The sequence below is a fragment of the Acipenser ruthenus genome, chromosome 57, assembly GCF_902713425.1.
Source record: "Acipenser ruthenus chromosome 57, fAciRut3.2 maternal haplotype, whole genome shotgun sequence".
Taxonomy (NCBI): domain Eukaryota; kingdom Metazoa; phylum Chordata; class Actinopteri; order Acipenseriformes; family Acipenseridae; genus Acipenser; species Acipenser ruthenus.
Window position 1 is genome coordinate 331,794 of NC_081245.1, and position 26,918 is coordinate 358,711.

The 26,918-nt window shown below is 43.2% G+C and overlaps 1 protein-coding gene and 1 long non-coding RNA gene across 2 annotated transcripts in view; one reads left to right on the plus strand and one right to left on the minus strand.

Moving 5' to 3' along the window:
• The window catches only part of LOC117407595 (receptor-type tyrosine-protein phosphatase H-like), a 35,784-nt gene extending 27,641 nt beyond the window's left edge, over positions 1 to 8,143 (plus strand). The window contains exons 14-21 of the mRNA XM_059017521.1: positions 507 to 588; positions 1,921 to 2,011; positions 2,527 to 2,603; positions 3,120 to 3,254; positions 4,303 to 4,425; positions 5,245 to 5,405; positions 6,392 to 6,527; positions 7,266 to 8,143. Coding sequence (XP_058873504.1) covers positions 507 to 588; positions 1,921 to 2,011; positions 2,527 to 2,603; positions 3,120 to 3,254; positions 4,303 to 4,425; positions 5,245 to 5,405; positions 6,392 to 6,527; positions 7,266 to 7,415 — 955 coding nt within the window. The 3' untranslated portion in view covers positions 7,416 to 8,143. The remainder of the gene's footprint in view (positions 1 to 506; positions 589 to 1,920; positions 2,012 to 2,526; positions 2,604 to 3,119; positions 3,255 to 4,302; positions 4,426 to 5,244; positions 5,406 to 6,391; positions 6,528 to 7,265) is intronic.
• A 3,647-nt stretch (positions 8,144 to 11,790) lies between these two features.
• Positions 11,791 to 26,892, minus strand: LOC117407589 (uncharacterized). Its single transcript, XR_004545077.3, has 3 exons — positions 26,661 to 26,892; positions 14,593 to 14,693; positions 11,791 to 12,057 (listed from the first exon to the last, which is right to left on the minus strand). It is a non-coding gene; the product is annotated as an uncharacterized LOC117407589 (long non-coding RNA).
• Between the last annotated feature and the right edge of the window lie 26 nt (positions 26,893 to 26,918).

Genomic DNA, 26,918 nt, shown 5'->3' on the forward strand with positions numbered 1-26,918 from the left:
GGGTAAAATCTGTAGAGATTGCTATTGAAAGAGTGAGCTTTGATTGAGATAGATAGATAGACAGCTAGACAGTATACTGGGATATTTTAGTTTGATTGAGATCTGATCACTGACGAAAGATAGATTGATAAACAGTCAGTTAGATATTATTATTATTTATTTATTAGCCGATGCCTTTATCCAGGGTGACTTACAATTGTTACAAGATATCACTTTATTTTTACATACAATTACATTATTTTTTTGCACATTATTTTTACATACAATTACCCATTTATACAGTTGGGTTTTTACTGGAGCAATCTAGGTAAAGTACCTTGCTCAAGTGTACAGCAGCAGTGTCCCCCACCGGGGATTGAACCCACGACCCTCCGGTCAGAAGTCCAGAGCCCTAACTACTACTCCACACTGCTGCCCTAATAGATAGAGAGATACTGCTTGAAGCGATAGATAGACAGGCAGATAGTGTCCTCGCTTTCTAAATGTCATTGAATAATGTGTTTCAGACCGATCGAAGTCAGTAAGTTTGCAGACTATTTCCACAGACAGCAGGCGGACTCTGATATTGGATTTGCAGATGAATATCAGGTACGATCTCTCCATCAATACGGACATGAGAAACATCACAGGAAGCTCTGGGGCTCAGCTGCACAGTGTAAATTACTCCATATTTCAATAGGGGTGCAACACTAATGTCATGATACATATGAAGATATGAAGGTCACAATACGATATGCATCACAGTACATGTGGTGGTCCAGATTAGCGACCTGTATGCATTATAAGATTAAATGATCATATAAGGAGAGACTGTTGTTAAAAAAACTAAAATTACATGGGATAGGGAGGGTATGTATTCATACCAACACATATTCTTCCTTCAAGAACCACTTAGTGAACTACAATGAGCTACAGTTATGGCCAAACGTTTTGCATCACCCTATAGAATGAACTATACCGAGCATCAAAAGAAACTTATCACTATTATAACACATTTCTTTTTCGCCAAAAAATAAGGTATATAAATGATGGACATTGACGAAATGTTTTTAGTTTCTTTTTAATCAGTTGATCATTCATCCTTGACCATGACACGCTTGAGTGACTGTGACTGAAGCACTTAATCACCTAATTAGTGAGACAGTTGATTGGACGCTGGATATGGAGTGATTTCAGGTGTTGAATTGCAAGCTTGAATAAAAGCAATAAAGAAAATCACAGAAAAAAAACAATATGCCACGTCTGTCGAGAGAGCAGCGTCTTCGTGCGATCGGCATGTTGGAGGCTGGACTAGGGCAGCGTGCTGTGGCTCGCCGTCTTGGGTGCTCACACTGCCAGCGATTTCAAACCTGACGAGACGGTATAACCAGACCCACGAACCGGGAGACCAAGAGTCACAACACCTGCCCGAGATTGACAGATCATTTTGCAGCATCTTCATGACATCAGTTGTTAATCAGCACAATAAAAAGTCACTGCACCTGCTCATTTTTCGATCACATCTAGTGAATTTTATCCAAATATAAGTGATAAGTTTCTTTTGATGCTCAAATATAAGTGATACGTTTCTTTTTATTCTCAGTATATTTTTGTTTCATAAAGTCAAATGTAACCTGCTCAATAATGTTATGTTAACATATTGAATTGATACCGCTTTGTAGTTTTCCCAAATACTTAGCAAGAAAACTGACATTTAAAAAATGTGACATTTCAAAATTATATATTTTTATTACATGATGTTAAATATAATATCAAATTATGTTATTTATTTATTTATTTATTTTTAATTATGTCTCAGTTAAAATTCTAGGTCAAAGCACTGAAAACATGATTTTCAAAATCTCCTTTTGCAAATGTTTGTTTAAAAAGCTCGGTAATGCTGCTGATGTATGATCGTGATTTTTTTTTTTATCATTACAGAGTTTGGGCGCGGTTGGCACTGATCAGACAATCAAAGCTGCCCTCATACCAGAGAATCGAGGGAAAAACAGATTTACCAACGTCCTGCCATGTAAGTCTTAACCACTATGCAAAGGCATGAAAACGTTTCTCTGCTAACTTGACTTTCTCTCTCAGTCTCTTCTGGTTTGGAGTTTCTGATCCAGTGAAGTTCTGGATGATGAAGGCATTAAAACGTTTCTCTGCTAACTTGACTTTCTCTCTTAGTCTCTTCTGGTTTGGAGTTTCTGATCCAGTGAAGTTCTGGATGACGAAGGCATTAAAACGTTTCTCTGCTAACTTGACTTTCTCTCTCAGTCTCTTCTGGTTTGGAGTTTCTGATCCAGTGAAGTTCTGGATGATGAAGGCATTAAAACGTTTCTCTGCTAACTTGACTTTCTTTCTCAGTCTCTTCTGGTTTGGAGTTTCTGATCCAGTGAAGTTCTGGATGATGAAGGCATGAAAACGTTTCTCTGCTAACTTGACTTTCTCTCTCGGTCTCTTCTGGTTTGGAGTTTCTGATCCAGTGATGTTCTGGATGATGAAGTCATTAGATCGTTTCTCATACTGTGGCCCCTTTCTTTTCAGATGACTGGTGTCGTGTTAAGTTGAGTGCTATTGATGGAGAGCCATTCTCAGACTATATCAATGCAAACTACATGCCGGTAAGTGCATCTCCTTCAGTTTGTCTTTATATAATGGAGTATAATGATCCTTCATTAATTGGTTACTATACCTGTAAGTAACATATATACAGTTGCTAAAACTGGACACATCAGGAGCAGTGTGGAGTAGTGGTTAGGGCTCTGGACTCTTGACCGGAGGGTCGTGGGTTCAATCTACGGTGGGGAACACTGCAGCTGCACTCTTGAACAAGGTACTTTACCTAGATTGCTCCAGTAAAAACCCAACTGTATAAATGGGGAATTGTATGTAAAAATAATGTGATATCTTGTAATAATTGTAAGTCGCCCTGGATAAGGGCGTCAGCTAAGAAATAAATGGTAATAATAATAATAAATTTGGCTGAAATAACGAGGTGTCTGATTTGAAAAAGCATTTAGACATTTATATATTTCTCATTTATAGTGCTCAGTTTATTTTAAATGTATTAATCATCTCTTTTTCAATCGTCTTCTTCATACCCCTTATTTCAAACACTGCAATGAATCCTTCAACAGGGCTATCACACTGCGAAGGAGTTCATCGCCGCTCAGGGTCCCTTGCCCAACACTGTGGAAGACTTCTGGCGAATGGCGTGGGAGAACCAGGTGGAGGCGATTGTCATGCTGACCAATTGCATCGAGAATACACGAGTGAGTCCCGGAATGATGTCATAAAACTGCAGCCTGATTGGCCGTTCCCTCCCTCTCTGTTTCAGTGTCACTTTTTTCTTTATTGATTTATTTTTTATTTATTTCTTAGAAGACGCCCTTATCTGGGGCGACTTACAGTCGTAAACAAAAATACATTTCAAGTGTCACAGTACAAGTAATAATACAATTAGGAGCAAGACAAAATTGTATTAGAAGCAACAGTGCTTTGTATAAATAAAACATGGTACAGAAGTACATTTTGACAAAATCTCATCCCTAACTCAAACACCCAATCAGATATCTCATCCCTAACTCAAACACCCAATCAGAAATCTCATCCCTCATCAGAAATCTTTAGAGTGCCTAATTTATTACCCATGGTTTTCTCCCCTAATTTATAATGTACTTATTATATGTATTTGCAGTATAGAAGGAAGTAATGCAGCATGGAGAATATAATTTGGGATGCATTTTGGCTTTCTTCAAATTTCCTAACCCTAACCCTAACCCTAACTCTAACCCCAACCCCAACCTCAACCCTAACCCCAACCCAATCCCAACATTAAATAACTCTAACCACGAACCCTAACCCCTACCCTCAACCCCTAACTAACTCTAACTCTAATCCTAACTCAAACCTCTAACCCCAACCTCAACCCCAACTCCAACCCCTAACCCCAACCTCAACCCCAACATTAACTAACTCTAACCACGAACCCTAACCCCTACCCTCAACCCCTAACTAACTCTAACTCTAATCCTAACTCAAACCTCTAACCCCAACCTCAACCCCAACTCCAACCCCTAACCCCAACCTCAACCCCAACTCCAACCCTAATCCTTACCCCCTGACTTGTCTTCTTCTTGGCTTGTTGTTCACTGACACTGCCCTCACTCTGTATAATCAGTTGTTTTTTTAAACAGCTTAATCTGATTTGTAACTTTTGCCTCCTTATTCTTCTCTCCTCTCTCCTCTCCCTCGTCCTCCTCTCTCTCCTCTCTCTTCTCCCCTCTCCTCTCACCCCTCTGTTTCCTCTCCTCTCCCCAGGTGAAGTGTGAGCAGTACTGGCCTCTGGACTACACTCCCTGCACCTACGGAGATATTTCAGTCACCACGTCTTCTGAACAGAAGCAGCCTGACTGGACTCTCCGGGATTTTACTCTCAAACACGTGAGTGTCTGAATTCAGTAAAGGAAGCAGAGATGCCATCAAGAGATCAAACTTCCTGTCTCCTTGTTTAAAATCGCATTCATAAGAACATAAGAACATAAGAACATAAGAAAGTTTCCAGACGAGAGGAGGCCATTCGGCCCATCTTGCTCGTTTGGTTGTTAGTAGCTTATTGATCCCAGAATCTCATCAAGCAGCTTCTTGAAGGATCACAGGGTGTCAGCTTCAACAACATTACTGGAGAGTTGGTTCCAGACCCTCACAATTCTCTGTGTAAAAAAGTGCGTCCTATTTTCTGTTCTGAATGCCCCTTTATCTAATCTCCATTTGTGACCCCTGGTCCTTAACATTGTTTAGTGGAACTTCGCCTTGTGAAAGGTGTTGCTGCTAAGCTTTGAAAATACATTTTCTTACCTCTGCCATTTTCACAGCTCCCCTTATCATTGAATGCTACCCTGCCCATTACATCGCAGTATATATGCAGCTGAGTTATGGGTGGTTTGGCATTTTGTTGCTTCAAGCTGCACCACTGAAGTTAATTTCATTGTCGTTTTCTTTATAAGGTGCTTGATGAGATTCTGGGATCAATAAGCTACTAACAACCAAACGAGCAAGATGGGCTGAATGGCCTCCTCTCGTTTTGTAAACTTTCTTATGTTCTTACTTTTTTAAATTGCGTTTTTCATAATGAGTTTTATAAACAGTAGTAATATTACTATTTGTTATCTCAACAATAATAACCCAAGACAGGGTTTTAAAAGAACTGCATTGTAATAATGATTTTTTCTCTTCTTGCGTTTCCATTTGTTTTTCCCCCAGACAAAATCCTCGGAATCCCGGACGGTCAAACAGTTCCACTTCAACGCCTGGCCGGATCACGGCGTTCCGGATAACACGGCCACCCTCATCCAATTCCGGGCCCTGGTCCGAAAATTCTTGGACAATCGGGAGAGGAACGGTCCGGCCATCGTGCACTGCAGGTACCGGATTGCGATCCCAGCACGGTCGCACATTTCCATGACATCTTTGGTATCTGGCCTCGCCCTTCGAGGTACCCCTGCACATAATGTAGTTTGCTGATAGTGGAGAGGCTGACTTTAGGGAAACCAAGGGCAGGATATCTGCCCTCCCCCGTTTAGACGAAACCAAAAAATATGTAAAGTCTGGGGAGGAGGCAAACTCTGATGCACGAATTGAGGTAAGATATAAAGCCCTTTCTAGCTGATCACTGAACATCTTGTTTATCGAATGACGAATGCGATACGAGCCATTTGACTGACTGTTCTGGTGATGACTTATATGCTTAATGCTTAAAGACTAAGTAGCCGGGTTCTGAAAAATATAGCGTCACACGTCCCCACGTGTTGCTACAGCTGTTTAAATAACGTATTTGCCATTTCTCTTTTTCATTGTTACATCCTGACAACTTTTTACTGGAAAGTCTGTTTCAGTGCTCTTTTCGGAATGTCTGCTCTAGTGCACTGTCCTCTAAATCACTGCAGGAAGAGCAATTAAAACAAAAAAAACACTGGCTTTTCTGTTCCGTACCACATCGTGGATCGTTATCGCTGTGTTACCTGTTTGACAATGGGGGCAAATAATCCTGACACTATCAGTGCACTAGAGCGGACATTTTGAAAAGAGCTTTTGAGGGGCTCCCGAGTGGCGCTTCCAGTAAATGGCCTGGAGATCACAGGTTCGAATCCAGACCGGGGGTTCCTAGGGGGCGGTGCACAATTGGCCGCGTGCCGCCCGGGTAGGGTAGGAATGGCAGGGGAATCCACGGTTCGCCGCACACCAGCGACCCCCTGTGGCCGATAGGGAGCCTGTGGTTCTGCAGTGGAGTCGCCAGACCTGTGTTGTCCACCGGCACTATAGGTGTGGTGGCCTCGCTGTGGAGCTTTTGGAACAGACTTTAAAGTTAGAAGTAAAGCGTGTAATGCTGTATTTTTCCCGCTACTTGCAGTGCTGGAGTGGGGCGCACAGGAACCCTGATTGCTCTCGACTCCCTCCTGCTGCAGATAGAGAAGGAGAAGGCTGTGGGGATCCAGAGCTTCGTGCAGAAGATGAGGCTCCACCGGCCTCTCATGGTCCAAACAGAGGTGAGTCCAGCACAGAGACCCGAGAGAAAGGATCTCAAGAGACTCTTATAAAAGAGTCACGCAGTAAAAGCACAGCACAGTGTAATAAAGCATGGTAAAGCATAGGGAAGCATTGTAAAGCACAGATAGGTCTGGTAAAGCATAGGGAAGCATTGTAAAGCACAGAGAGGTCTGGTAAAGCACAGGGAAGCATTGTAAAGCACAGAGGTCTGGTAAAGCATAGGGAAGCATTGTAAAGCGCAGAGAGGTCTGGTAAAGCATAGGGAAGCATTGAAAAGCACAAAGAGGTCTGGTAAAGCATAGGGAAGCATTGTAAAGCACAGAGAGGTCTGGTAAAGCATAGGGAAGCATTGTAAAGCACAGAGGTGTGGTAAAGCATAGGGAAGCATTGTAAAGCACAGAGATGTCTGGTAAAGCATAGGGAAGCATTGTAAAGCACAGAGAGGTCTGGTAAAGCATAGGGAAGCATTGTAAAGCACAGAGAGGTCTGGTAAAGCACAGGGAAGCATTGTAAAGCACAGAGAGGTGTGGTAAAGCATAGGGAAGCATTGTAAAGCACAGAGAGGTCTGGTAAAGCATAGGGAAGCATTGTAAAGCACAGAGAGGTCTGGTAAAGCACAGGGAAGCATTGTAAAGCACAGAGAGGTATGGTAAAGCATATTAAAACACAGGGTAAACTAACCCTTATAAAAGTGTCCCACAGTAAGGCTCTCATTCCCATCTCTCTCCCCCTCCTAGTCCCAGTACATCTTCCTGAACCAGTGCATGCTCGACACCATCCAGGGAAAGAACAATTCTCACCCCGATGAAAATATCTACGAGAACATGATCTATGCCAACGCTGCAGCCATCAGGGAATTCCCCACAACCAATGGGAACGCTGCTTAACTTCGCCCCGCCTCCTCCTGCTCTCAGACATCCAATCACAGCACAGCCTCACAGAGAAGGAAATCCCTTTAAAGGTGTCCCATAGTAAAAGCATAGGCAAGCATTATAAAAGATTGAGAGGTATAGTAAAGCATATTAATAAACATGGCAAACCAGGCTAAACTCTAGTAAACCATGGGAAAAGTAAGGGGGGAAACTGTGAAAATACTGTAGTTTTATATCAGTTAATAAGTCTGGTTGAGCCTCTCTCTTATATCAGTTAATATGTCTGGTTGAGTCTCTCTCTTATATCAGTTAATATGTCTGGTTGAGCCTCTCTCTTATATCAGTTAATTTATCAGGTTGACCCTGTCTCTTAGATCAGTTAATCAAATTGACCATGACTTTCATTTAAGTATATGTGAGACCGATAACATCATAATGAATGTGCTGAATTATTGTTGTGTATTTTTTTGCACTTTGAAGGATTAATTTTTAAAAATGAAGCATCGGGCTTGAGAAAAGATTAATTCTTAATTTTTAAAGTTTTGCACCCTAAATCATATTTATAAAGATACTGTTTATATGATGTCATTTTTCAATGCACATTTTTTAATTGTTGTATATCTGCAAAAGATGCTCTGTCTTTAAAATTACTTATTTTTATATAGAAATATATTGGTGCATTTGAATTCCCTTTCAAAGAAAATCCATTTGTAAAAAAATGGTTATGCAATCAATAAAATTTCAAAATTTTACGGTGTTTCCTTTTCTGTCGCTGATTCTTTGGGGGGTGGGGTCTTCTGCGTGTGTATCCATGAGATATCGTGAGATAGTTTGTTCAAAGTTGTCTTTATTTTGCTGACGATGAAATTTAAAAGTTTTTTTTCAAATTCTTTCTCAGGTAGCTGGCGAAATTATCTTCCGTCTATAATTCCATCTAGGGTTTCTGTGACGTCATAAACTACGATTGCGAAGGTGGAGTTTATAAACTGTCACAGAACCCCGAGATGGAATTGTTTTCCTGTGACTCGCTGAAGAGGCCCATGTATTATCTTTTTATAATCCACGGATACCCTTGTGATTATGATATTAAAGAAGACGAGGTTCAGCAGTACCGTTGGGTTTCAGCGCTGTACAGACGTTCTGTGTCGTTATCCGTTAGAGCTTCAGCTTTATTTGGACGACTGCCTTTACCTTGTTTTAATTTCCCGTTCCTCTCCAGTTTCTCTGACATACGAATCTACCAGCTTGACATCATTTTTTTTTAACGTATTCTCATTTTGTTGATCATTAATGAACATTCCTGTACTGTGGGTGTTGTCGAGTGATTGAAAACGAGACATTTTGTGTTTGAATTGAAAGTGATGGTCTCGGAGTCGAATGGGTCAAAGTTCAAGTATATTTTCCTCTAGAGGAATTACAGGTCAACAGGACTTCAATTCCCAGGAGGCCATGGGACTGATGGGCAGCCATTTTAGATGGCATAATTATAAAATAGGTGATTGGGTAATTGATTCAACAGCTGCCTTCAATTAAACAATTGGGAGCCTTTTAAAAAGGGCAGGGTCATCCTGTTGGTTGAGGAAAGTAGGAGAATGAGCTGTGAGCTGTGAGCTGTGAGCTGTGAGCTGTGAGCTGTGAGCTGTGAGCTGTGAGCTGTGAGCTGAGAGCTGAGAGCTGAGAGCTGAGAGCTGAGAGCTGAGAGCTGTGAGCTGTGAGCTGAGAGCTGAGAGCTGAGAGCTGTGAGCTGTGAGCTGTGAGCTGTGAGCTGTGAGCTGTGAGCTGTGTGAAAAGGGAAACAAGAACCGAGTCTTTTGTGCAAGGTAGGACTTAAAAGTCCTGGTGTTTTGGAGCCGGTAAGCAGCTTAGCTGCCCGGACTGTTAGTTAGGGATACAGTGTTATTATTATTATTATTATTAATTTCTTAGCTGACGCCCTTATCCAGGGCGACTTACAATTGTTACAAGATACCACATTATTTGTACATACAATTACCCATTTATACAGTTGGGTTTTTACTGGAACAATCTAGGTAAAGTACCTTGCTCAAGGGTACAGCAGCAGTGTCCCCACCAGGAATTGAACCCACGACCCTCCGGTCAAGAGTCCAGAGCCCTAACCACTACTCCACACTGCTGCACACTGCTGCTGTTTATAGCGCCTACAGCGCCTCCATTCTTTATACAGCGTTTATAGCGCCTATAGCGCCTCTATATATAGCGCTTATAGTGCCTCCATTCTGTCTGCGTTTGACATGCAAAAGCCTGTATAATAAAAAGTATGCAACAAATAAAGTTACTGTTTATGTTTGCATAAAATAAACAGAAAGAAGGAATACACACAGTCAAATACAGAGATTCATGGGATGTAATCTATACATGCATGTACTTCTAAATATTATTAATTTATTTCTTAGCAGACGCCCTTATCCAGGGTGACTTACAATTGTTACAAGATATCACATTATTTTTGCATACAATTCCCCATTTATACAGTTGGGTTTTTACTGGAGCAATCTAGGTAAAGTACCTTGCTCAAGGGTACAGCAGCAGTGTCCCCCACCTGGGATTGAACCCACGACCCTCCGGTCAAGAGTCCAGAGCCCTAACCACTACTCCACACTGCTGCCCCATATTAGCAGATGCCCTTATCCTGGGCGACAGAGTCGTAAACAAAAATACATTTCAAGAATCACAGTACAAGTATTAATACAATTAAGAGCAAGATAAAATACAATGACTTCGGTGGCATCTGTTCAGAGAGAATAGCTGGGGGGGGGGAGGGCGGTAGAACGCGGGACAGCTATTATATTTAAAAGGTATGACACCAGACATTTATAGTGGCACAAATGGTAACAAAAAAATATATTCACACAAAAAACTAAATGAGGCTAGTCCCTTTACCTGCAAACAAAACGGTGACCACTCTGAAACTGTACAAAAAACAAAACAGTAGAAAGTAGAAAATAAATAACAACCCTCAGATGCTTTTTTGAAAACCCACCCACCCAAACATCCATCCATCCATCCATTATCATTAACCGTTTACTCCTTTACAGGGTCGCGGTGAGCCGGAGCCTAACCCGGCAGACACAGGGCGCAAGGCGAGACTACACCCTGGACGGGACGCCAGTCCATCACAGGGCACCACACACACACTCACTCACACACAGGGCAATTTAGAGTGACCAGTCACACCCAAACACTCAGGCCCAAATTTATAAAGGAGGGAAAACCAGCGACAAAAAGCGAGGTAATGTGTGTGTTCAGTACGGCCGCACTCCGCGTCAAAATAATGACCTATTTTATAAGAAGCAGGCGATTCCGCAATCAAACAATTTAAATACCCCTCACCACAATTAGCGGTGGAGAATTACACACCTCTCACAATAAATAGCGGGGTTGGCACACAAAGACCTCAGCCTGGTACTAGCCATGGTGATGAGGATGCTCGGAAGCGAAAACTGAAATTTACCAATACGGAATTGGAGATTTTGGTATAAGCACTACTTGTAAGACACGAAGATGTGTTACAAGCTCGAAATACATCACCAGGACAAAGGAATAAAATATGGAATGTGCGGTGGCTTCTTAATAAACAAATGTACCACTTCAGAGTTTGTAGTCTAGGTTGCTTATACATTACGACGCATCATCCAGTTACTGTGCTTCGCATATTAGTTCAGCTTCTTATTTCGTATAGAATAATGACAGCCTGGCCTGTCTTTCTGCTCCAAGTAAAGAGTCTGGCCTGTCTTTCTGCACCAGGTAAAGAGCCTGGCCTGTCTTTCTGCTCCAGGTAAAGAGCCTGGCCTGTCTTGCTGCTCCAGGTAAAGAGCCTGGCCTGTCTTTCTGCTCCAGGTATAGAGCCTGGCCTGTCTTTCTGCACCAGGTAGAGCCTGGCCTGTCTTTCTGCTCCAGGTAAAGAGCCTGGCCTGTCTTTCTGCATCAGGTAAAGAGCCTGGCCTGTCTTTCTGCTCCAGGTAAAGAGCCTCGCCTGTCTTTCTGCACCAGGTAAAGAGCCTCGCCTGTCTTTCTGCACCAGGTAAAGAGCCTGGCCTGTCTTTCTGCTCCAGGTATAGAGCCTGGCCTGTCTTTCTGCACCAGGTAAAGAGCCTGGCCTGTCTTTCTGCACCAGGTAAAGTGCCTGGCCTGTCTTTCTGCACCAGGTAGAGCCTGGCCTGTCTTTCTGCTCCAGGTAAAGAGCCTGGCCTGTCTTTCTGCATCAGGTAAAGAGCCTGGCCTGTCTTTCTGCTCCAGGTAAAGTGCCTGGCCTGTCTTTCTGCTCCAGGTAAAGAGCCTGGCCTGTCTTTCTGCTCCAGGTAAAGAGCCTCGCCTGTCTTTCTGCACCTACGGCTGTAAAAAAAAAAAAAAAAGGACAAGAAGGCAAATCTAAAATTCATATCAAGTTTATTAGAACTTCACATTCTCTCAAACTATGTATATATTTATACAGAGATCAACTGAACATTCTGTGTACGGGTGAAACCAAGCAAAGCTGGAGTGGGGGGGGGGGGTAGACGGGTAGACAGATGTACTCCCCCCCCCCCCCCCCCCCCGTTTCTTTACACAACATGGGATGGTCCGATCCAGTGCAGTAAAGTAGCTGAGGAATGATGGGAAGGTGGAGGTTTCAGAGCAGGGGGACCCAGAGAGTGATCTGAAAAGAGAGGAGCTACATTTTAGTTCCCCTAAGCTAGCAGCAGGATCCTCCTGGCCCTGTGTGTGTTTGCTACTGCTGTTCAATATGTTAAAATCTACCAAGTTGCTTTTGAATTTGCCCTCTCAGAAAGTCAATGCGACTAATACATATGAAGAGCGTTTTCTTTGTGCGTGGCTGTCTTGTAAATAGTGTTGTGTGTAAAATGTTTGGAAATAGTTAATGGAGAACCTGACGCTCCTGGCAGAGCATGCCGGCTGTGTGCGATTGCCAGCTGTGGAGAGACTAGGAGTGTGTGATGAAAGTCTGGTGAAGACTGAAGCAAAATCAGTGTGACAGACAGACACACAGACAGGCACACAAATACAGACACACAGACAGGCAGACAGACAAACACACAGACAGACAGACACACAGACAGGCACACACACACACATACATAGACAGACAGACAGACAGATACACAGACAGACAAACACACAGACAGGCAGACAGACAAACACACACACACAGACACAGACAGACACACACAGACAGACAGACAGACAGAAAAGATACACAGACACACACACACAGACAGACTGAAAGACACACAGACACACAGACAGGCACGATCTCTCTCTCATACATATATACATATATATTATTTTATTTTTAAACCATCTTGCCTAATGTATATAGTAGGGCTGTCAATTAAGCGCAGTTAACTTCTGCGATTAACTCGTTAATTATTTGAGAGATTAATTATTTTAACGCGCGTTAATCGCATTGCTGTGTCTTGAGCCTTTCGGCACACCGTACTTCAATCCCGGCCGCGGCAGCATTGGATTGAGTGTCTGAGTGCAGTTATTGTTTAAATAGAAAGTTAGTCACTGAATCGCTTAATGGAGCAAAGCACTAAAAATGAATGGGATTTTTTTTTTTTTTTTGACGGCTCACTGGACAGAAAGACGCTTACTTCAACACTGTCAAAGTGAGTTCCAGTATCACACACGAGTACAAATCTGCTGCGTGCTGAACACGCCCTCATGTCTCAAAATACACTAGCCGCTCTTTTGCTACAGACAATAATAACAACAAATTAAACCCACCAGTTTCGACAGAAATGCAGGATTGCTGCAAGCCCATATCAAGCGTTTTTATTTTGCTCGTAGTATGTAAAGCCTAACAATTGTTAGTTTTTGGATATGATGACAGATTTTTCACAATTAACAGTTAATTTCCTAGAAGTGCTTACTATAGCTACATATTTATAATTTTATTTAAAAAAAACTAATTTATTTCAGTTCACAATCACATTTAAAAATGGATATCCTATGTATTATGTTTTCTGATCTCTGTATGCTGTGGTCCAGTGATTAAAGCAAAGGGCTTGGAACTAGGAGGTCCCCGGTTCAAATCCCACCTCAGCCACTAATTCATTGTGTGACCCTGAGCAAGTCACTTCACCTCCTTGTGCTCCGTCTTTCGGGTGAGATGTAATTGTAAGTGATTCTGCAGCTGATGCATAGTTCACACACCCTAGTCTCTGTAAGTCGCCTTGGATAAAGGCGTCTGCTAAATAAACAAATAGTAATGCTACTGATCAAGTTTGAACCGCACGTTTTATTGTGTTGGTTGTATTTGTAATTTCTAAATTATTGCCCCTAGTAAATTTTGGTGGTGGTCTCAATGGGTAAATAAATACATTTTAAAGAATTTTATTTAGTTAAGGATAATAAAAACAATAGCATCAGTAATAAAACACATTTAAATTAGATGGATGTAGTAATTGTAATAATTTAATATGCGATTAAAACAGAGAGTAACTAAGATTCATTTTTTTAATCGTGAGATTAATCGTGATAATTTTTTTAATCGCTTGACAGCCCTAGTATATAGGCTTCTAAAGATGATCACCTCAGGATAACACAGCATCTCAGTGAAGGCTGGTATTACACAAACATACCACAAGGTGGCAGAAGGAGCCAGGAAATTAGAAACAGGTGTCCCTCCTGCAGAGATGTCTGGAGTTATTTTTAAAACTGGACATTCACACACACAGGCACGCACGCACGCACGCACAGAACTCTCTCTCTCACGCACATGTTTGCATTCCTATATTTGTGGGGACTTCTCATTGACTCGCACTATATTTTTATTTAATATTTCTAACTCCAGTCATACAAAACACCACACACGGTGAAAGTCGACAACAAACTAAATATTTTGGCACTTTTTTTTTATTTTTAAAAGTTATATTTAGTTCTTAAAAAGGTGTTTTACAAAGTGGGGATGTCCCGACAACGTCGTTTTTTCAGGAGTTACTATCTTTGTATAGACATTTTCTCAAATTTTGTCCGCACATTGATAGTAATACCTCCTGACACACACACACACACACGCACACAGACACACACAGGCACAGACACAGACTCACACACTGACACAGACACACACACACACTGACACAGACACACACACACACACACACACACACACACACACAGGCACACACACAGACTCACAAAGTGACAGTAATTTACTAATACTTACCCATACAGCCCGAGTTTTATGCTTTCTCTCCCAGGGATTTTAAACAGGCCTTGTATGCCTCGATTAAATCTTTACAGCTCTCTTCCCCTTTGTCCTTAATGCTGAAAATACAAGAAAACACTCAGAACAAGTGATATGAAACAGCCCGTCATATCCGATCCTGTAAGATACGATACCCTCTATTAACCGATGGGCCTGTGTCGTTCACACAGGCTGCTACCAGCCGAACGGTGCTGATGGAAACTCATCAACGTGCATTTTAAAAAAGAAAATAAAACACGGCGAGTTTGAGAACACCGTTTCACTCTTTTCATGCTGTCACTTCACTTAACTGCACAGTTTAACCATGTTAAATAAAAGAAAACAAGAAAGCCAGGGATTTGTATCACTACTGTACCGTTAAAAAGCCGAAACGAGATTCTTTCACTGACCTCCAAAGGCAGTCTGCGTTTGCGTGAGCACGCTGTCTTATTTGTCTGTCTGGCGGATTACTTTGGCATAGACTGAGAAAGCGAGCTAAGCACTGTTGTTGGAATGATATTTTGTAAATGGCCAAATACTGCATTACTGTGCTTTGTTTTACAATAATTTCACTGATTTTCTTTGTATAGCATATGTGCTGTACTATATTTATTATTATTTGTTTATTTTAGCAGACACCTTTACCCGAGGTGACTTACAGAGACTAGGGTGTGTGAACTATGCATCAGCTGCAGAGTCACTTACAACTACGTCTCACCCGAAAGACGGAGCACAAGAAGGTTAAGTGACTTGCTCAGGGTCACACAATGAGTCAGTGGCTGAGGTGGGATTTGAACCGGGGACCTCCTGGTTACAAGCCCATTTCTTTAACCACTGGACCACACAGCCTCCATACTTACCTATAATGCTGTTAATTTCAAAGTAGTATAATGATGCACTCTGAGAGATGTTATTTTTACATATCCAATGGACCTAAGCAACCAATTAAATCGGATATGGCAGGTTCTATAGTATTAGATTATTCAAACCAAGCTCTGCACAGAAATGAGCTTGAGGGTCGCTGGTGTCGATCGGGCTGATTTACCATTCAGAGTGAAGAAACAGCTGCTTGAGTTTGTGATGATCGCTGCTTTTTCTTAAGACTCTGCGGAGAACGAGCGATCCACACAAACCCCAGCAGCTGTTTCTCCACTCGTTTCCCTCAGAATGGTAAATCATTAAACTAATGCCAGGATGTGAACCGCAATGACCTGGTAACTGGTTGTTTAAATAAACCAGTACCAGCAACTTAGCGAGGGTCCTCTCGATCGCAGTACAATCGCGCCCAACGGGTTCAATACAATAGTCATATACTATCGAGAGTTTATCGGATTGTAGACGAAAGCAAAATAAAGGCAGTCATTGTGTTCACCATGTAGTGTGAGAGACGGGTACATGGATAGACAGACAGAGCCCCACAATCCTGTTCAGTTTGACGTTACAATATAATCCCTTCTTCTTGGTGTCTGTGTTAGTTTACTACATTCTGAAAAGAGTTTAGTTTCATTAAAGCTGCAGACAAACAAAGAGACAGACAGAAAGACAGAGTCCCATAATCCTGTTCAGTCTGAAACTACAATATAATCCCTTCTTCTCGGTGTCTGTGTTAGTTTACTACATTCTGAAAACAGTTTAGTTTCATTAAAGCTGCAGACAGACAGACAGAGCCCCACAATCCTGTTCAGTTTGACGCTACAATATAATCCCTTCTTCTTGGTGTGTTAGTTTACTACATTCTGAAAAGAGTTTAGTTTCATTAAAGCTGCAGACAGACAAAGAGACAGACAGAAAGACAGAGCCCCACAATCCTGTTCAGTTTGATGCTACAATATAATCCCTTCTTCTTGGTCTCTGTGTTAGTTTATTACATTCTTTCAGAGTTTAGTTTCATTTCAGTTAATCTGTTTGCAAAAGGGTCGTTTCTCATCCTTGGCAAGAAAGAAAGGATCCATTTCCTGTTGTTTCATCCTTTAATTTCCTGCTTTCTACCTGTCCTCGGCTTCAGATTCTCCGAGGAACAGTCTGTCTGAATCATCTTCGGTAGAGATAGAAGTCTTTCAGTGTCATCAATATAAATACTAAAAGAAACTTCATGAATTCAACAGCTAACGTTTCGACTGGAAGTCCTTCTCAGTGTCTTCAATATAAATACTAAAAGAAACTTCATAAATTCAAAAGGCTAACGTTTCTTTAACGTATGTTAAGGGTGTCTCCCTCTATTCACGATGGAGTGTGCTTTCTCTTTGAATGACAGATGCCCCCCTGACACAGCAAAGACTGCAAGAGAATGAAATACACCCTCAACATGATCAGAGGGAGAGACCGAACACTTAGTCACAGAATCTAAATAATAAATATCTAAATAAGAAACTGAAGCTGACATTAACGTATTTAATGTGTTTCTATAGATCTTGGTGTGGTATTAAAGTTTGGAATGCTCTGATCTGCACTCTCAGACAAGTGACAGGTGTAGCTGCTGCTAATAGGATCCAATGGGGACGGGATTTATAATGTAAATTTAATTACATGCGACTAGAAGTCTTTCTCAGGGTCTTCAGTGTGAATTCAATGACTAACGACTAGAAGTCTTTCTCAGTGTCTTCAGTGTGAATTCAATGCCTAACGACTAGAAGTCTTTCTCAGTGTCTTCAGTGTGAATTCAATGACTAACGACTAGAAGTCTTTCTCAGTGTCTTCAGTGTGAATTCATCTCATGACTAGAAGTCTTTCTCAGTGTCTTCAGTGTAAATTCCATGACATAAACCATTTCAGACAGACACAGACACAGCTCCACAATCTTGTTCACTACATTCTTCAGTTTCTTTGCCCTTCCTCTTCCTTCTCCCCTTTCCACTCTGCCCTTTCTACTCTCCGTGCCCCACCCCCTATCTCTCTCTGCAGCCCCATGCTTGTTGCAGAGTGCTGACTCAAGCAAACAGGCACTGGCAGGCAGGGAGGCAGGGGGTGGGGGAGACAGCCTGCCCTGGGGCTGATAGCAGACAGATAAACAGGGCCAGGGCTGTCAGCTCATATCAGCACACCGGACCGAGAGAGAGAGAGAGAGAGAGACAGAGAGAGAGAGAAACAGAGATAGAGAGAGAGAGAAACAGAGAGACAGAAAGAGAGAGATAGAGACAGAGAGAGCTGCAGACAGACAGACAGTTTAAACGTTTAGGACGACATTTTCCTCTGCCCACAGCTATAGTGGATAAACACTGCTCTGTGTTCTTGGACCAATGTACCTCCCCTCTACAACTTTTCCTCATACATTACAGTATATACTTTAGAAAATGTATTACTTATCATATGTGTTACTAGAAGTTCAGTATACAAATAAAATTGGAATTTGTATAATAATAATTGTTGTTTCAGAAAATCTACATTTTAGCAGTGTTCCGTTACCATGGGATGTAGGCAATTCAAATCCCCTTCACTTTCTCACAGCAGGTCACACATAAGACTGCGTGCATCTGTGTCCCTCTGTAATTGTCTGCCTGGTCTAAAAAAATGTGAATCTCCTTTAATCCCACTGCAGGGTTTAACAAGCCAGCTGTTGAATGACATCAAAGCTGATTTTCCTTTTTATATATCAACATATATTTCAGTGTCAACACAGGTTAACAAAGAAAAGCCTGATAGTTTATAGACAGGTGGAACCTTATTTACCTCCAAGCATAGTGAGGGATGTGTGCGACATGCTGTCTTGTTGCTGTATAATTTAGTCTTCTTTAAAGTCACTACCCCTTATAGAAACTGTTTGGACTATAAGAAAATTTATTATATGTCTATGCCTTGAAAACTGTCTATAAAGCAATGGTTTGGAGGTCCCCGAGGGTCTCCACTGGTAAAGGCACTATGGCATGGTGTGCAGGGGGGAGTCACACAGTCAGGGGAGTGCAGGGGTCCCCGAGGGTCTCCCCTGGTAAAGGCACGGCCGCGTGGTGCGCAGGGGGGAGTCACACAGTCAGGGGAGCGCAGGGGTCCCTGAGGGTCTCCCCTGGTAAAGGCACGGCCGCGTGGTGCGCAGGGGGGAGTCACACAGTCAGGGGAGCGCAGGGGTCCCTGAGGGTCTCCCCTGGTAAAGGCACGGCCGCGTGGTGCGCAGGGGGGAGTCACACAGTCAGGGGAGCGCAGGGGTCCCCGAGGGTCTCCCCTGGTAAAGGCACGGCCGCGTGAGGCGCAGGGGGGAGTCACACAGTCAGGGGAGCACAGGGGGTCCTCGAGGGTCTCCCCTGGTAAAGGCACGGCCGCGTGGTGTGCAGGGGGGAGTCACACAGTCAGGGGAGCACAGGGGTCCCCGAGGGTCTCCCCTGGTAAAGGCACGGCCGCGTGGTGTGCAGGGGGAGTCACACAGTCAGGGGAGCGCAGGTTAGGGGGTCAGTGATCATGTTAATAAAGCTAATAAAAGGTGATAAAATGGGTTTCAAAGATGGTCAGCGCTCCTTTAAAGGGAGGGGCCGGTGATCCTGTTAATAAAGCTAATAAGAGGTGAGAGAATGGATTTTAAAGATGGTCAGTGCTCCTTTAAAGGGAGGGGCCGGTGATCCTGTTAATAAAGCTAATAAGAGGTGAGAGAATGGATTTTAAAGATGGTCAGCGCTCCTTTAAAGAGAGGGGCCGGTGATCCTGTTAATAAAGCTAATAAGAGGTGAGAGAATGGATTTTAAAGATGGTCAGTGCTCCTTTAAAGGGAGGGGCCGGTGATCCTGTTAATAAAGCTAATAAGAGGTGAGAGAATGGATTTTAAAGATGGTCAGCGCTCCTTTAAAGGGAGGGGCCAGTGATACTGTTAATAAAGCTAATAAGAGGTGAGAGAAAGGATTCCTGGTTGATGCGTCTTTTAAGCTCTCAAACAATGAATGATGTACACTACTGCATGGTTTAATACCAGCAAATGACAGGAGTGAGGAATGCAGAACTGAAACAGGGCCGAACGCAGTAGCTGTCTGAATACATTAACATGACACGCAACCTCTCAACTAGAAATCCCATGAAAAAAGCTGCAGTGTTACACAGCAATAAAAGAAACCTTCACTTTAAATGTGCTTTAATTTACTAGAATGTATGAAGACACTGAGAAAGACTTCTAGTCGTTAGTCATTGAATTCACACTGAAGACACTGAGAAAGACTTCTAGTCGTTAGTCATTGAATTCACACTGAAGACCCTGAGAAAGACTTCTAGTCATTAGTCATTGAATTCACACTGAAGACACTGAGAAAGACTTCTAGTCGTTAGTCATTGAATTCACACTGAAGACACTGAGAAAGACTTCTAGTCGTTAGTCATTGAATTCACACTGAAGACACTGAGAAAGACTTCTAGTCGTCAGTCACTGAATTCACACTGAAGACACTGAGAAAGACTTCTAGTCGTTAGTCATTGAATTCACACTGAAGACACTGAGAAAGACTTCTAGTCGTTAGTCATTGAATTCACACTGAAGACACTGAGAAAGACTTCTAGTCATCAGTCATTGAATTCACACTGAAGACACTGAGAAAGACTTCTAGTCGTTAGTCATTGAATTCACACTGAAGACACTGAGAAAGACTTCTAGTCGTTAGTCACTGAATTCACACTGAAGACACTGAGAAAGACTTCTAGTCGTTAGTCATTGAATTCACACTGAAAACCCTGAGAAAGACTTCTAGTCGTTAGTCATTGAATTCACACTGAAGACACTGAGAAAGACTTCTAGTCGTTAGTCATTGAATTCACACTAAAGACACTGAGAAAGACTTCTAGTCATCAGTCATTGAATTCACACTGAAGACACTGAGAAAGACTTCTAGTCATCAGTCATTGAATTCACACTGAAGACCCTGAGAAAGACTTCTAGTCGTTAGTCATTGAATTTACACTGAAGACCCTGAGAAAGACTTCTAGTCGTTAGTCATTGAATTCACACTGAAGACCCTGAGAAAGACTTCTAGTCGTTAGTCATTGAATTCACACTGAAGACCCTGAGAAAGACTTCTAGTCGTTAGTCATTGAATTCACACTGAAGACACTGAGAAAGACTTTGAGTCGTTAGTCAATGAATTCACACTGAAGACGCTGAGAAAGATTTCTAGTCGTTAGTCACTGAATTCACTGAAGACCCTGAGAAAGACTTCTAGTCGTTAGTCATTGAATTCACACTGAAGACCCTGAGAAAGACTTCTAGTCGTTAGTCACTGAATTCACACTGAAGACACTGAGAAAGACTTCTAGTCGTTAGTCATTGAATTCACACTAAAGACAATGAGAAAGACTTCTAGTCGTTAGTCATTGAATTCACACTGAAGACCCTGAGAAAGACTTCTAGTCGTTAGTCATTGAATTCACACTGAAGACCCTGAGAAAGACTTCTAGTCGTTAGTCATTGAATTCACACTGAAGACCCTGAGAAAGACTTCTAGTCGTTAGTCATTGAATTCACACTGAAGACCCTGAGAAAGACTTCTAGTCGTCAGTCACTGAATTCACACTGAAGACCCTGAGAAAGACTTCTAGTCGTTAGTCATTGAATTCACACTGAAGACACTGAGAAAGACTTCTAGTCATCAGTCATTGAATTCACGCTGAAGACACTGAGAAAGACTTCTAGTCGTTAGTCATTGAATTCACACTGAAGACACTGAGAAAGACTTGTAGTCAAAACATTAGTAACGAGGCCATACAAATAATATTGTCATTGTCAGTTTAAAGCCTCAGTACAGTAGTAAAAATTCAGCGCCTCAGACGACAGGGAAGTTAGCTTCCGATCGGCTTTTAAAACACCCAGCGCGGAAGTCAATCGCCATTGATCGGTGCTCAATTGTAAAGGAGAGGGAAGGACAGCTTTTCTTCTCTGGAAACCAACACCTTGTTAATGAATGGATTTATTTAATAATTGCAACCTCAACTGCACTTCCCTCCATCTGAAAGCGCACACTCCCCGACCGCCAGTTTCTGAGCTTGACTGCCACTTTGCTATTCGGTGTCACCCCTAAAACAAAGTTATAAACTTGTAATAGTTTCTAATTAAGCACCCCATCCCGTTCAGGTGCAGGAGGGGTTAAAGATTTTTTGTTGCTGAGTTTCGTACTCGCCTGAAGCTAGATGCAATTTAATACCACGTTATTTAATATATGTTCTGTGCCAGAAGTGTCTAATTGCATGACAGAACGCTTTTAACGCATTTAAAAATAGCCAAGGGGGCTTGGAACCTGTTTCTTAAAAACTGTACACCTCAACACTTCTAAACAAACCAGCTGTAAAACAAATTGCACTGTAGTAAAAAAAAAAATCAGAAACTCATAAGCCACCCAGTCTCTCAATGTGAACTGCTAGACCCAGCCTCCCTCCCAGTCCTTTCTCAGCTCTACCCACTAGAGCCAGACTTCCTCTCCCTCCCAGTCCCTACTCAGCTCCAACCACTACAGCCAGCCTTCCTCCCTGTCCGTCCTCAGCTCTAACCACTAGAGCCAGACTCCCTGCCTCCGTCCGAGTCCCTCCTCAGCTCTACCCACTAGAGCCAGCCTCACTCCCTCCCAGTCCCTCCTCAGTTCTACCCACTACAGCCAACATCCCTCTCTCCCAGTCCCATCTCAGCTCTAACCACTAGAGCCAGCCTCCCTCCCTCCCGTCCCTCCTTAGCTCTAACCCTAGAGCCAGCCTCTCTCCCTCCCTGTAAATATATTTTAAAAGCCACAAATGACTGCAACTAGTTACAATTTTTTGTTTCAGTAACTTGTTCAACATACTTTTTAAAAGTAACGTCCCCAACACTGTCAATCTATAATCAGTTTTTAGACAGCTGCTTGAATATCGCACTTTAAAAACAGACTCTAAGCTCCCCATTCATTTAAGCAGTGGTCATTACCTGCTGTAACCCAGCACAGCAACAGTGAAGTCTAGACATGGACGATTCTGTACAGTCAATGGCTTTGAAGGGGATGCCCACGCTATTAAAAACCTGTGATGAGGTGAAACCCTCTAGCATGCAAATTGTTTATTTGGGTGGATTATTAAGATTTATTTTGTACCAGTACTTGATTCACTCCCATGTTTTAGTCTAAATGCACATAATTATTACACCAACACCACCGATAACAGTATTATCTTTAGTTTCATATTTAGATGCATTATTATTATCATTATTTATTTCTTAGCTGACACCCTTATCCAGGGCAACTTACAATTGTTACAAGATATCACATTATTTTTACAGTTATACAGTTGGGTTTTTACTTGAGCAATCTAGGTAAAGTACCTTGCTCAAGGGTACAGCAGCAGCAGCTCTGTCTATATCTGGCCTGGCTCACAGTGCTCACACACTCTCCTGTCCTCTCTCCTCTCCTCTCTCTGCAGTAGGAAGTGGAGCTCTGTCTCTATCTGGCCTAGCTCACAGTGCTCACACACACTCTCCTCTCCTCTCTCCTCTCTCTGCAGTAGGAAGGGGAGCTCTGTCTCTATCTGGCCTAGCTCACAGTGCTCACACACACTCTCCTCTCCTCTCTCCTCTCTCTGCAGTAGGAAGGGGAGCTCTGTCTCTATCTGGCCTAGCTCACAGTGCTCTCACACACTCTCCTCTCCTCTCTCCTCTCTCTGCAGTAGGAAGGGGAGCTCTGTCTCTATCTGGCCTAGCTCACAGTGGTCACACACTCTCCTCTCCTCCCTCTGCAGTAGGAAGGGGAGCTCTGTCTCTATCTGGCCTGGCACACAGTGCTCACACACACTCTCCTCTCCTCCCTCCTCCCTCTGCAGTAGGAAGTGGAGCTCTGTCTCTATCTGGCCTAGCTCACAGTGGTCACACACTTTCTTCTCCTCTCTCCTCTCTCTGCAGTAGGAAGGGGAGCTCTGTCTCTATCTGGCCTGGCTCACAGTGCTCACACACTCTCCTCTCTCTGCAGTAGGAAGGGGAGCTCTGTCTCTATCTGGCCTGGCTCACAGTGCTCACACACTCTCCTCTCCTCTCTCTGCAGTAGGAAGTGGAGCTCTGTCTCTATCTGGCCTGGCTCACAGTGCTCACACACTCTCCTCTCCTCTCTCTGCAGTAGGAAGTGGAGCTCTGTCTCTATCTGGCCTGGCTCACAGTGCTCACACACACTCTCCTCTCCTCCCTCCTCCCTCTGCAGTAGGAAGTGGAGCTCTGTCTCTATCTGGCCTGGCACACAGTGCTCACACACACTCTCCTCTCCTCCCTCCTCCCTCTGCAGTAGGAAGTGGAGCTCTGTCTCTATCTGGCCTGGCACACAGTGCTCACACACTCTCCTCTCTCTGCAGTAGGAAGGGGAGCTCTGTCTCTATCTGGCCTGGCTCACAGTGCTCACACACTCTCCTCTCCTCTCTCTGCAGTAGGAAGTGGAGCTCTGTCTCTATCTGGCCTGGCTCACAGTGCTCACACACTCTCCTCTCCTCTCTCTGCAGTAGGAAGTGGAGCTCTGTCTCTATCTGGCCTGGCTCACAGTGCTCACACACACTCTCCTCTCCTCCCTCCTCCCTCTGCAGTAGGAAGGGGAGCTCTGTCTCTATCTGGCCTGGCACACAGTGCTCACACACACTCTCCTCTCCTCCCTCCTCCCTCTGCAGTAGGAAGTGGAGCTCTGTCTCTATCTGGCCTAGCTCACAGTGGTCACACACTTTCTTCTCCTCTCTCCTCTCTCTGCAGTAGGAAGGGGAGCTCTGTCTCTATCTGGCCTGGCTCACAGTACTCACACACTCTCCTCTCTCTGCAGTAGGAAGTGGAGCTCTGTCTCTATCTGGCCTGGCTCACAGTGCTCACACACTCTCCTCTCCTCCCTCCTCCCTCTGCATTAGGAAGTGGAGCTCTGTCTCTATCTGGCCTGGCTCACAGTGCTCACACACACTCTCCTCTCCTCCCTCCTCCCTCTGCAGTAGGAAGTGGAAATCTGTCTCTATCTGGCCTAGCTCACAGTGGTCACACACTTTCTTCTCCTCTCTCCTCTCTCTGCAGTAGGAAGGGGAGCTCTGTCTCTATCTGGCCTGGCTCACAGTGCTCACACACTCTCCTCTCTCTGCAGTAGGAAGTGGAGCTCTGTCTCTATCTGGCCTGGCTCACAGTGCTCACACACACTCTCCTCTCCTCCCTCCTCCCTCTGCAGTAGGAAGTGGAGCTCTGTCTCTATCTGGCCTAGCTCACAGTGGTCACACACTTTCTTCTCCTCTCTCCTCTCTCTGCAGTAGGAAGGGGAGCTCTGTCTCTATCTGGCCTGGCTCACAGTGCTCACACACTCTCCTCTCTCTGCAGTAGGAAGTGGAGCTCTGTCTCTATCTGGCCTGGCTCACAGTGCTCACACACTCTCCTCTCCTCCCTCCTCCCTCTGCAGTAGGAAGTGGAGCTCTGTCTCTATCTGGCCTGGCTCACAGTGCTCACACACTCTCCTCTCCTCTCTCTGCAGTAGGAAGGGGAGCTCTGTCTATATCTGGCCTGGCTCGCAGTGCTCACACACTCTCCTCTCCTCTCTCTGCAGTAGGAAGGGGAGCTCTGTCTATATCTGGCCTGGCTCAAAGTGCTCACACACACTCTCCTCTCCTCTCTTCTCTCTCTGCAGTAGGAAGTGGAGCTCTGTCTCTATCTGGCCTGGCTCACAGTGCTCACACACACTCTCCTCTCCTCTCTCCTCTTTCTGCAGTAGGAAGGGGAGCTCTGTCTATATCTGGCCTGGCTCACAGTGCTCACACACTCTCCTCGCCTCTCTCTGCAGTAGGAAGTGGAGCTCTGTCTCTATCTGGCCTGCCTCACAATGCTCACACACTCTCCTCTCTCTGGGTCTCCAGGTGGCTCTGTGTCGACCCTTTTCAATTTTTAAATCGTGGTCGCTCAATCTGTATTTGGTCAGTAGTTGTTTTTCTCTCTCTCTTTCTCTCTCTCTCTGATCTCTTGCCAACCTATGCAAAAAACATATACAGCAACAAAAATGCAAGGAAAAGTGTTTTATTTTAATTAAGATTTCTTTACCCTGGCTTTCTCACCTGAAGACAAGACCTTTGTGATCTCCACAGCTAGTGTGATTGATACCGATATTCAGCCTATTAAAAGGTATTGCCAAAAAAAACTAAAGAAATCTTGTTGTTCTTCTTAAGACCTCAAAAGCAATGGCTTATGCAGCATGATGCAACGGCTAAACAAAACAATGACCTTGGAAAAACAAAAAACAACACAAGAAGGATCCGAAAATCCACTCCTTAATTCTTCATGTGAGTCCATTTGTACCAATGCTCTGCACACAGTGTTTCCTCATTACTTAACGACTGGATCACTCAATCATTTTCACATTCAGGGCATGTTGACAGTAACCCATCCTGTTAATTGAACACTGAACAAACGCTCTTCACTAGCTCACTCTTTTCACTTTTTTTTTTCTTCGGAAAAGCCGAATAAAGAAAACACGAAACATTGCGCCAATCACGTGGTGAACATTACATCAAAATCTGAAAAGTTGTCTTACAAAATTATGTTTTTATTCTGGCTGCAATAAAGGATTTTACATCCCAGTTAATAACAAGTAAATAATAATAGTAATAATAATAATAATAATAATAGTAATAATAATAATAATAGTAATAATAATAATAATAATAGCAGTGTGGAGTAGTGGTTAGGGCTCTGGACTCTTGACCGGAGGGTCGTGGGTTCAATCCCAGGTGGGGGACACTGCTGCTGTACCCTTGAGCAAGGTACTTTACCTAGATTGCTCCAGTAAAAACCCAACTGTATAAATGGGTAATTGTATGTAAAAAAAAAAAAAGTGATATCTGTATAATGTGAAATAATGTATAATGTGATATCTTGTAACAATTGTAAGTCACCCTGGATAAGGACGTCTGCTAAGAAATAAATAATAATAATAATAATAATAATAATATTGTTATATATAACATAATAATCCGAGAAAAACTTAAATAGCAGTCCTGCAGTGTGGTAAATTACCCTTGCAGTTATATTTTGGTCATTCAAGCGTGAATAGAAGCATAAATCGGAAAGGATATATTTATAATAATAATAATAATAATAATAATAATAATAATAATAATAATAATAATATGTGCAGACTCACCATTTCTCCATTTCGGTTTTAATCGCTTGGCACCCAGCAGGGGCAGCGACTGTGGAGTCTGTGGGCGCCGCTGTGGCAGTTTCCTGTGCTTGACTGTCCGACATGATCAGCGAACAATAAATTGGTGCTGTTTGCTATATCACTGTGAAAAATATATCCTTTTTATCTGGTCTTTCCACTCTCTCTCCCTCTCTCTCTCTGAATCCCTGCGTGCTAAAGATAATTTTTCTGACAGTTTTGCTGGGTCAGGGGAAAAGG